The sequence below is a fragment of the Alosa alosa genome, chromosome 2, assembly GCF_017589495.1.
Source record: "Alosa alosa isolate M-15738 ecotype Scorff River chromosome 2, AALO_Geno_1.1, whole genome shotgun sequence".
NCBI classification, from domain to species: Eukaryota; Metazoa; Chordata; class Actinopteri; order Clupeiformes; family Clupeidae; genus Alosa; species Alosa alosa.
In genome coordinates, this window is record NC_063190.1 from 18,923,647 (window position 1) to 18,935,902 (window position 12,256).

The 12,256-nt window shown below is 41.1% G+C and overlaps 1 protein-coding gene across 1 annotated transcript in view; it reads left to right on the forward strand.

Annotated features, from left to right (window-relative positions):
- pitpnab (phosphatidylinositol transfer protein, alpha b) overlaps positions 1-8,354 on the forward strand; it is a 23,506-nt gene extending 15,152 nt beyond the window's left edge. Inside the window, exons 8-12 of the mRNA XM_048237912.1 lie at positions 355-432; positions 1,864-1,974; positions 2,252-2,374; positions 3,506-3,588; positions 5,047-8,354. Coding sequence (XP_048093869.1) covers positions 355-432; positions 1,864-1,974; positions 2,252-2,374; positions 3,506-3,553 — 360 coding nt within the window. The 3' untranslated portion in view covers positions 3,554-3,588; positions 5,047-8,354. The remainder of the gene's footprint in view (positions 1-354; positions 433-1,863; positions 1,975-2,251; positions 2,375-3,505; positions 3,589-5,046) is intronic.
- The last annotated feature ends 3,902 nt before the right edge of the window (positions 8,355-12,256 follow it).

The following is a 12,256-nucleotide window of genomic DNA, read 5'->3' on the forward strand; positions in this document are numbered from 1 at the left end:
CTATAATTCACCTGTCTGACAGTTTCGCTTTTCGCCACACGGTAACGTGGATAGCTGAATTCTGCAGATGTTCCCATGGTGATCACATGATTGCATGAAGACTCACAGGTAGCCTATGTGTTATTGTAAAGCGAATAGAAAGCATCTTTTCTATGTCATGTTTATGTTACCTATCGGACGTGTTTGATTTTTGGAAGAGTAAAAAAATTTGGCCGACCCCCTGCATTACCTCCGCGGACCCCTGGTTGAAGATTACTGTGTTATAATGTTAATGTTGTGATGTGTTAGCTGGTGGCTTTTTGAGTTTGACTGCTGTTCTGTCATTGCACCACGCCCCCCTGCGACTCTCTCCAGGACTACAAGCCTGAGGAGGACCCTTCAAAGTATAAGTCGGTGAAGACCGCCCGAGGACCACTGGGGCCTGACTGGAAGGTAAGCTGCTGCTCTTCCCTATCTCTTTGCCCTTTATCTGTTGTGGAGAGAGTTTGCCATGAAGCCACCACATGCGTTCACCCTTTGTGCCTTTAAGTTGGGTTTGTTTCTGTTTATGAGACACGATCCGCTGATTAGGCAGAAGAGAGCCGCTGCACAGCTGCTGCTGTAAGAACGACATCCTTGTGTGTGAATCCCGCTGACTTAACTGTCCACTGCTGCCCAGAGGCAGATTGCTCGATCGCTCCTCTTTAAGAACCTATCATTGAAAGCTAGAGGCATTGATAACTGCATTTGGCAGTCGGTCTGCGGGAGCAAAGAGAAACCTTGGCCAAACACTGATAGTTGACTGACTGCATGGTTCCATGTTGTATCGTCTCAGGAAGTCAGTTCTTAGTTAATTGATATACTATGCTCTTATGTGCATGTAATTTCATGATGTACTTGAGATGAGGGATAACGCTTGGGTTTGGTTCAGTAAGGGGTAATGGTACGTATTTATGTAACAAATACACAGGTAAATATGTATCAATATGTATTCAGCAAGTACTTTTTAATTATATTTTCAATATTTAATAAGTGGGATCAGCAATTATAAGCTATTTAAGCCAAAAAAAACTATGGAATAACATAAGCAGGAACAACAGAGGAAAATGTTGACTAATATAGAGAACACAAGGAGAATGCCTGGGGCAGTTCATTATAGAGAACACAAGGAGAATGCCTGGGGCAGTTAATTTAAGGAGCTCTAATAAAGGGCCGGACAAAAGAAAACAACATTTGCTTCTTGCCCAATATTATTTGCCTGTCATCTGAAGATGTTATCACGTGTAAAACACACAGATAAATTAGCCACACTGTGGTCACATCCTCCAAGAGCAGCATAGCAAACTGTTACACACAAACAACAGCACAGACTGCTTGCCTCACCATTAGCAATAATGGCTAAATCAAGCGTGACATTTCCTAACATTTGAGAGTCAAGCAACATTTAAGGAGCAACCATCTGCAAGGCTGTTATGAAAATAAAAGAAGGGCCATGTTTAAAGGTTAAACCCTACTATAGAGGAAACAGGGTGGAACAGCCGGTACTGAAATACTATCAAATACTCCATAGACTGGATGACACATACATCACACACAGGCATAGGGCCAGGCAGGGACTGCCATTTAGATGCTCAGGCGTGTCCATTATGTAAGTGTGCAGGGTTTGTTAGCATGCAAAATCTGTCATTTGGTTTAATATGTTATCTGAATGGCTTCATCCATATTTAAACACAGTGTGTGTGTGTGTGTGTATGTGTGTGTGTGTGTGTGTGTGTGTGTGTGTGTGTGTGTGTGTGTGTGTGTAATGTATGTATTGACATGTTGTGTACAGCTAGAGGATTGGCCTTGTTTTTCATCATTTGTTTGTATTTTTTAAAAACACAGAAAGAGCTGCCTAAAAAGACAGACTGCCCACACATGTGCGCTTACAAACTGGTCACTGTCAAGTTCAAGTGGTGGGGACTGCAGAACAAGGTGGAGAACTTCATTCAGAAGGTGAGGAGAGAGGAAAGACATTTATCCATTCAGCTGACGCTTTTACCCAAAGCCACTTCCAAGGTCCAATAAAGGTCCAGGGACAGAATGTACAGCTGTGTGAATTCCATAGCCTCATTGTTTCCATATGTGAAATGTGCTTGTCTTCTTGCCATTGTCATTATTGGCCTCTGTCTCATTCACTCCTTCTCTCCATCTCTAACGTTATCACTCTGCCTCTCTCTCCCCCTCTCTCTCTCTCTCCTTCTCTATCTCTTTGCCTATCACCCTCTCACAGCAAGAGAAGCGCTTGTTCACTAACTTCCATCGGCAGCTCTTCTGCTGGATCGACCGATGGATTGAGCTTAACATGGACGACATCCGGCGAATGGAGGAGGAAACCAGGAGGGAGCTGGACGAGGTGAGCGGGTTAACGAGTAACCGAGGTGGTGGGTGTGGTGGTGCAACTGGCTACAGCGCCCTGACTATATTCGCACCCACGGGGACACACGTTCAAGTCCGACCCGGGTCACTTCCAGATTCCACCCCATCTCTCTCTCCCACTCACTTCCTGTCTCTCTCTTCACAACGTTTTTTTTTAATAAAAGTAGGTTTTAGCAAGGTAAGTATACTGAGGATATGAACAGAAACACCAAAAGCAGCTATAGATTGTAATCCATATAGACACATACATATATCTTAACTCTTCGAGACATGAACTGAGCATTTTGTGCAAGTTACATGCTTTTGCAGGTAATCCACTGTGGTACAGTTTGCACGTACTATTGTGCAAACGTTTATAATGATTTGATAAATGCACCAGAGCGACTGAGAAAAACTGTAAGTAATACAAAGTAACAGTAGCCTTGTTGGTCATTTAATTTGCTGTGAAATAGAGGTAGAAATAGCCGGAGCCCCAGGTGAGCCTGCTGTAATAAACCGTCTCATCATGGTGCTGAGTGGGTGTCTGGCACGGTACCAGCAGGTCGAAATAAAATACAATCGATCTCGAATTGGAACCGAGCCTCTAATAGATTCAAACGCAACTAAAATACAGCACCTAGAAAAGGACAGAACAGAAGACTTGAACCTCAGAAAGCAGAATGTCTTCCATTCTTTCCCTGAACTAGTTTATTATTTCACAGGTTACTAGCATTCGAGCTGACCAGTCACATGCCCCCTGCTGTGCCAAATTAAAATTGCATTTCGCTGTCACTACAGTTCTTGTGAAAACCACTGAGGTATCACAGTGTTGACCCTTTGACCCATGGTGACCCTTTGAAAATGTATTCACAGTCCTTCTTCTGTCTGTGATTTGTGTTAATTAACAGACACTGCGAAGATTGGCTCAAAAAATAGAAAAGAGAATGAGGTTAACTTTGACCTTCTGTTCCTGGGCATTCAACAGGAAGTTACAAAGATAATGACTGTGATGCAATGTCTTATCTCCCTCTTTGTCTTTATTAACCCCCCCCCCACTCTCTCTCTCCCCTCCCTCTCTATCTTCTTTCTCTCTCTCTGTCTTTTCTCTCTCTCTCTCTCTTTCTCCCAGATGAGAGTGAAAGACCCAGTGAAAGGAATGGTCGCTCTTGAGGACTGATGCAGGACCTTGCAATGCTGCTGCTGACAATGATGGTAACTGGTTACTGTCCGTTTCACATCTGCTCTATTTGGTGCCACAGCAGGCTAGTGGTTTTATAGGCAGCCAGGCTCAGTGCTTTTCTCATTCAGATGGTGACATAAATATGTTCTACATTAGAAATGTGTTTCCAAGATATATATATATATATATATATATATATATATATATATATATATATATATATATATATATATATATATATATATATATATATATATATATAAGAAGCTAATATATATATATATATATGGGCTTCTTGGAAAACACATTTCTAAAGTAGAACATATTATATATATATATATATATATATATATATATATATTTTTTTTTTTTATAAAACAGCCATACAAAACAATAACTTTCGACCATAATAACTATCGACCATAGGAGATATGTAGCACCATGACCACATTGCACATATGACTATTACTATGACAATAATACTATGATGATTATTATTACTATTTGTATTACTATAATTATTACTACTGTAGTATTATATCATTACTACTAATAGTACTATACCTCCATCATTACATTGTGGTTGGCAATGCATTTGCCTGCTTGCAAATGTGCTTTTTAGAGCCTGCCTCCCCATTGCATCACGTCTCCTCTCCTCTCTAAAGCACAGCTTATTTATAGGTGACTGGAGGGGCGATCAATAATGCAACATTAATCCTTGTGAGAAGCTCTTCTAGCCGCCCCGCTCGCTGGCCCACCTCTAGGGCCCCATGTGACCATTTCCTCTACAGCATTGAGCACTTTGTTGAGATGGCCAGATCACCAGTGGACGCACCTCAGTTACATTTATATAAGACATAATAATATTCAGATCGCAGTGGGACCTTCCGTATGTTTAATTCACTTTGTGCCAGCATCTGACTTTCTGTACACTTACAGGGAGACTAAGCAGGGCACGTAACTGAAGCGTTCTGTATGGCGTAACAATTAGCTTCCACGTTGGTCAATGGTACTAGATAGATAGATAGATACTTTATTGATCCCCAGGGGAAATTCAAGCTACACCAGGCGTGATAGTGGTGCGTACGTTAAAAAAAACGTTTTTTCCAAAACGATTTTTACGCTCCGCAAACGGACCACTTCAGTTGCAAACCCGGTATAGCCTCCCTGTTATGCTCATATTCTGCTTTTTGTGCACTTACTGTCTTTATTAGAAATGCGTAAACACTGTATATCTAGATACAGCAGACAGGCATGTCCAATGATCATGATGACAAATCATCATATTATATGTAGACTCTTTTACTTTTATTTAACATTTAAAAGCCTAAATACCTAAGCACATATACATTGTATTTTTGTAGTAGTGCTTCAATGCTTGAACTCCTCTTCTCTCTCTCTCTCTCTCTCTCTCTCTCTTTCTCTTTGTGTGTGCGTGTGTATGTGCGTGCATGCGTGTGTGTGTTTGCGTGTGTGTGTGTCCTCTGCAGATCAGAACCGTATCTTATGAACACCAGCGGCATCACTCTCCTCAGTGGTCACGGTGAAACACCAACATCATGTCAACTTGGTCCAAGCCCCTGACCCCCGACCCCTCCTCTTTCCTCCTCCTCCTCTTGGCGTGGGCCTCCCACAGGTCAACCATTCCCTCCTGTCACCCCTTCTCGTTTCTAAAACGGAGCACTTCTGATCAAAAATGAGAAACAAATTTTAAAAAAGATAGAAATAATGTTTCAAAGTGTGGAACTGCCTCAGAGTCTCCGCATCCTACAGCAAATAGTTGTTACAGCTAAGCCATCTGTAGCAACCCTATAGGTATTTTAAGATGTCAAACATTTGAAAAAACACATACATATTAGAGATATGAAGACGTCATTTCTTTTTAAAAAGAACAAAACATGTTGTGTGTACATAAAGTATATATCAGATAATGAATATCACGAGAGCTGTACAAACAGGGTTTTTAAAAAAGAAGATTTAAAAGTTTGTCTGTGTATGTTCTTTTGGACCAAGCTGAATCTTCTCAGTGTTAATCTCTGCATTTTATTTTATCATTTTGTTCTGAGTTGTAGTAATATTTCCTTTTATTGTGCTGGCAGATTACACCATTTTCTCACAGTTACATTTATTTTTTTTTCTGTTATCGGTTTCCTTGCTATCTAGTGAACAAAGTTGCTTGTTTCCTATGCGTTGCCTGGCGACCTCTAAACCTTTGTCCAATGTCGTTGTTCCCAGGCTGACAATGTGGTTCTTACTTTAACAGGAAGAATCACATGGTTGCTATGACAAGAGTGTGGGTGTTTGTGTGCACTATAAAGGCAAAGAATAAGTATGTTAATTGTACTATATGAACATACCCTCTTGTACTTCTATTTCACTGAGTTGCAAGTATGTTCTTAATATAGGTGGTGAGTTGTTTTAACCCGTGAGCGTGTTTTTTTGTGTTTTTTTGAGTCTGTGTTTCATCATAGCTAACCCCCCACACCCAACTTGTTTGGACTTATTTGTGCAAACTGATGCTTGGCCAGTTATTTTCCAACACTGCTCCCTCCAGAGCAAAGCCTGGCTGTGGAAGGGTCCGGTCCATGCCACAAGTTCAGAACTGAGCCAGAGTTACTCCAACGAAAGCTGCGTTCTGGGTTTTCTTATCGTTCCCCGTCTGCCTCAGCCCCATGTATGCTCCAGTTACTGTTACGGATAGTGTAAGAGATGGTCGCAGCCTCTAAGACACCTTTCAAGTGCATGGGACACACTAGGTTGGTGGGCTTTTGTTTTGGTCTGTGGACAATCCAGGGGCTGTTAAAGGAGGACTGTAAGCCGGAGACAGTTGGTTAGATAAGACCTAAAGGAAATTAACAGACAAAAGATAACTAAACACAGGTCTGAAATCTTGAAGTCAAACGCCACCCAGACAGGTAGGCTACAGCAGGTCTCCCTCAGCCTGTAGGACGGATTTGTCAGGCAACCACGGAAACCCCAGATTTTCTGTTTTTGTTTTTCTGTTCTTGCTGTCCCTGTGTTACTTAACAAAATCAATATTTGTCTAAGGTTCAGGCGTGGTCCGTTTTGTTGTGGCTTTTTGTGAATAGAAACTCGAAACTTGATATTAGGTGGTGGCTTTACTCCTTTGACCTCGTCTGCCATGACGCATCGCATCGCATTGGACCGAGGGATAAGACGTCATTTATCCAGAAGAGAGCAATAACTTCCCCCTCTCATCCATACGTCCCTCTATCAGTACTCGATATCCAGACTGTCGCGTTGAGAGTCGAGAGCTGACCACGCAGTCAGAGACCCACAGAGTGGCTGACTCACCCATGACTACGGTCAGATCAGAGATACAGAGACGTGTCGTGGGGGACGAGATCGAGGGTCAGTGCTGTGCAAGAAGACCCACTGATGTGCGAGCGAGCGAGTGAGTGTGCGTGTTTTCCAGTAGCACTTGGTCTGTTTGTCTCTCTGCAGTGGGTGTTCGGTTTCAGGGTGTTTTTTTTTGTTGGTTCGTCTATACATCTTTGATAGCGCTGCATCATCGGCTCCAGATCTCACCCCAGCATCTGCTCTCATTCTCTGGGAGACTGTACGGGAAAAAACAAACAAACAAACAAACAAATCCATTAGCAATATTCACAACTTTATGTCATCCCTGAAAACAAAGAAAGTAAATATAAAAGTGTATGTATTTAATTGTATATATTATATAAATACGTGTAGATGAACATATATATAGGCCAGACTGTCCTGCCAAACAACAGCACATACATACGTTCCCGTCCTTCTCTCCCTCTGTAGTTGCCCTCACGTGTCTGGGGTTCAGGGCCGGTGTGTTGGGATCACTGTTGCTTGTTACCTTGTCTGACTCCACTGGCGGAACTGAGGGCTGGTGCTCAACGTTGACATGGGAGAACAGATATAGCTCAGTGTGTGTGTTCTCAGCCCAGGAGTGGAAGGGAAGACAAGCTGTGTGAGTGATAACGACACATTTTCACTGGCGAGATCCAACGCACCAGAAACTGAGTGTGAAGGATAGTGATGAGCCATTGGCACCAAAGGGAATTAAAATGTGTTTTTGTTTTGGTCTGATTGATTTGTCACATTTTGTTATATAAACAAACAGGTGATATTCCTTTGGTGTGATTACACGTAGAAGACAATGATGTTGACTGAGCCTCTTCCTGATATCTCACTTTCATGCCATGGTCCCTCCCCTTTTTGGCAGGATGATCTCTAAGTATATTTTTGTTCTGAATGTTGTATCTATATGTAAGTCCCTGATCTTACACTATGTTTATCTCACACTGTGAATAATTTCTGCCCTTTACCCCCGAAAAAAAAAACGTTTTGGACACGCACATGAGTGACTCTTTTAAGAAGAAATGTACCAATAGCAAACAATCAGGTGAACTTCTCTTGTGTCCTTTTAAACAAGGGTCCAAAAAAGTTCATTCAGTTAAGTGGATGATTGGACGATTCTAAGAGACACTCACATTGATGTAGCATTGATAGATTTCATAAGCGCTGCTGGTAGAAATATGAATCAATTATACCAGAGTTACAAATTTGGTAATTTTTGAACAAATTAAATTGTTTTAAAAAATCATCTCGTCCACTCTCTCCTTCTCTCCTTGTCTCTTTCTCTCTCTCTCTGTCTTTGCCTCACTTTCTCTTGCCCTCCCTCTCTTTTTTCCTGTCATCTGTTTTGTTTCTTTTACTGTGAATTTGTGCCTTTTGTCATCTAATCTTCCAACAAAGCTGCATTGGAGATGTGAAAAAGAAATAAAAAATAACAGTGTGTTGATGACTGTGTATTTATTTTCCTCTTTTCCTCAAAGTGCTGCTAGTTGTACACACAAAATATGACATGCAGTTAGCATGTTTATGTTGGTATGGTATAGTCATTGATAGTATTCTAACGGCATTACATAGGTTTTTAAGAGAAATTTAAAGATAAATAGTGTTCAATAAGCGGGAAAAAATGTGCTTTTGACAACTAATCCAGTGTAACGAAAGCAACTGCAATGGTATGAGTTAGTAAGAGCCATTGCCTGTGACTGAGTAGCAATTGGGCTCTATTTTGGCAATCTGAAACGCCTGGCCAGAGACACAAGGTTTAAGGTGTGCCTAGTCCACATTAACTAATTTAATTTTGTGATCAGAGGCCAGGCGCATTGTTCAAAAGGGTTGTTCTTATGTTTCTTAATCAGTCATGGGTGTGTTTTGGGTGTAACATCCTTTAAACCAATGAGAGTGACATCTGTCATTCCATTTAATGGCAAGCAGCACAACATCAAACAGCGCATTGGTATTTTGACAGTCAGTAGGCTACATTTGAAGGAATCTGCTTGCACGCAAGACTGTGTATGCAACACAGGAATTCCACTAAACCTTGATTTACTAAAACCCGTGTGTGACTGGCAGGGTATAGCCTACATGCATCTGCACTCGCCTATTTGAACTCATAGGCAAAGTAAAACTAAGTTCACCGTGGTCTCATAGGCAACGACAAAAAAATTCTACAGTTATTTAGCCTACTTTCACTATTGACTGACAAGGGGGTACAATCACAAACAGCCTAAAAAAAAGCAACACTTACCCCAATAATGTTCGAATGACTGAATAAATATCCTAAGAATATTTATCCTGCAGACGAGTTGTTTGGAACTTGTTGCTAAGGGCTGCTTACACCTTGTAACAGTGTGTCTTCAGCTGTGCTTTATATGCGCCTTTTGCTTTAGACCAGGTCTTTCTTGGTCAATGGCATAATGATTTTTAGAGGGTGTAAGATAGCGATTTTTGGATCATGCGCCAGACCACACCCATTTCTTTAATTGTCACACCTGTGGGCACAATGTTCAATTAAAGTGGAGCGCATGGGGAAAAATTCATCACTGAATTGGGTGTAAGATGAGAACAAGCCTTGTGTCGCGCTTAGTGCTGAGTGTACGATAGGGCCCCAAGTTTGAAGTAATTTGATAAGAGTTCTGACTTCTGACTCGAAATCTACCCACATTCACTCATACAGTAGACCCATTTTAACCTGTCCTTTCGTAGGAGGTGGAAAGGTATAAAGTTGAGTTTTATTATGACCGGCGCGCAGCGCAGACTTTTTTTTTTTTTTTTTTTCGCATGGCCAAATTTCTGTCAAGGATTCCCGGGACACTGAAAGACTGAGGTACACGAAATTTGGTAGGCGTGTAACCCCACATGGATAGCATGGAACCATCGTTTATCGTTTTGATCTGTAGCCCCCCCACTGGACCCCCGAAAGGAGGGTAGGGCAGACACAGTTTTCTGTGAATATCACGAGAACCGTATGGTTTAGGAGGACCACCTTTTTTTTGTATGTTGATCTCAAGGGGCCATGTCAACCCATTCCATAACCACTCATTTCATGTATAGCGCCACCTAGTTAAACACAAAAAAGTAAAAATGAGGTGTTGTAATCGCAGGTATCTGTGACCTAACATAGTCAAAACTGCACGAAATTGGATGTGTAGGATTATTATGACACCCTCCGAATGCATGCCAAGTTTCGTGAACTTTCGTTCATGGGGGGCCTTACAATAAATGTATGTGTACATTTAGTGACCGTACACCGTACAGTTTTCTGTGAATATCTTGAGAACTGTAGGGCCAATAGGATGACCAATTGTTTGCGTATGTTTGCCTCCAGGGGTCATGTTAACCCATTCCATATGCACACATATGCATAAACAGATACACACGCACACACATACATTCACAGTAATCATACGTATGACACAGTAGACATATGTACGCATGCATGCACATGCACACACACAGGCACATACGCAGGCACACACACAAGCACGCACACACACACACACACACATAAACATGTACACACACACATGCCCACATGATTTTACATGTGAAATCTATGTATCTATGTTTTGGTACTTGTTGTCTAGCAGATATCAGTGAGAATTGAGTGTGCATAGTGCAATTTAGTGAGACAGTTAGAATCATATATGTCTTTCAGCGTGATTTATTTTTGTGGAAAAAATGTGCTGGACTGGGCGGCGGTCATATTTTGTACCGCTCTGCGGTACTTCTAGTTGAACTTATGGCTTACAGTTCCCCTCCAGATCAGCATCTCAAAATGCCATTATTTCCCAAGACAGAGTACACTTTACACGTTTTAAATGTTTGTGTATTCACCTATGCTTAAAACCGTTTTATAAATAATATATTATTATTAGGGCTGTCAATCGATTAAAAAAAAAAAATCTAATTAATTACATACTCTGTGATTAATTAATCTAAATTAATCGCATATATAATTTTTGCTGTGAAAGTATTTTAAATATTTAAATTCAAATGAATCATTGAATAATCAGCATTAGTGACATTAAAGTTCAAAAACTCTTTTATTATTATTTTCACTGTTTAAATAATTGCCATAATAATCTATGATATGACCTAATATGCTGCGGAAATAAATTCAAAAGTGCTTCGGGAAGAAGTTTTTTTTTTCACATACAAGGCATTTCATTGCAGAGGACTTTATTTTCAACACTATTTTTTATCAACACCATCAGGCCGTTTTTTTAAAAGTAAATGTTCCAATCAATGATCCAGGCAGCACGTTTTCTTCTCTCTCCTTCATTTTAGTCTAATTTTTACTGACTAGAATGGCTCGGGGTCAAAGGTCATACGGAATCGATTAATCTGCACAAATTTTTTTAATCAGTTATTTTTTCTCAAATGAATTAATCGAAATTAATCAGTTATTTTGACAGCCCTAATTATTATACGTTATTTATATAATACATACATTCCATGCATTATACAACTGTTATATGGAGAGCATGTTTAAATAATACTTCTTCTCACCTATATTACTTATCTATTCTCATGTGTCTGATGTCTGTACCATTTCAAGACTCAAGACTCATGTCCCACTTGATCTCCTGTCCTGCTTGAGTGAGGGATTGTGGGGGACTCCTACTACTGTCCCATTCCTAAGTCAGTCGTTTAGCTATCAGCACTAACTCTGATGACCCCTGGTACTGTCACCCAACTCCCTCTTCCTATTCTCTCTCATTCTCTCTTTCTTTCTCTCTCTGTGTCTCTGTCTCTCTTTCTCTCTCAAAGTTAATGACACCATCAATAAAAACAAGTCCGAATTTAATTGAAAAGCTGTGAATCTCATTTGTGAATGAGGGGCTGAGAGCCATGGCTTCTTTCTCTCTCCTCTCTTTCTTTCTCTCTCTCCCTCTCTCTCTCTCCCCCACCCCTGTCTCTCTCCCTCTCCCCCTGTCTCTCTCTCTCCTCTCTGTCCTCTCCCCCTCTCTCTCTCCTCTCCCTCATTCTCTATCAGTATTTATCTCCCTATATCTCTTTTTTATATCTGTTGCTGTATCGCTCTCTCAGTTATCATCCCCTCCACCCACCCTATGCTCTCCTCCAAATCTATTTCTCTCTGTTTTCTCTCTCTCACTCTCTCTCAGTTCTCACCCCCCCCCCTTTTCTCTCACTTTCTCTTTTCCTCACTGAGCCAAAATCTCTCATCCAATCAAGCGAGGGAGCTGTAGGTCGCAGATGGAAGGAGGAGGAGGAGGGGGGGTCCTCCCTGCAGTAAAAACCCCTGGCACCCTAAGACGGATTTGCCCAGAGTGCAGATTAACATTAAAGCCGCCTTATGGGGCCCGTGTGGGGAATAAACAGGGCTACAGT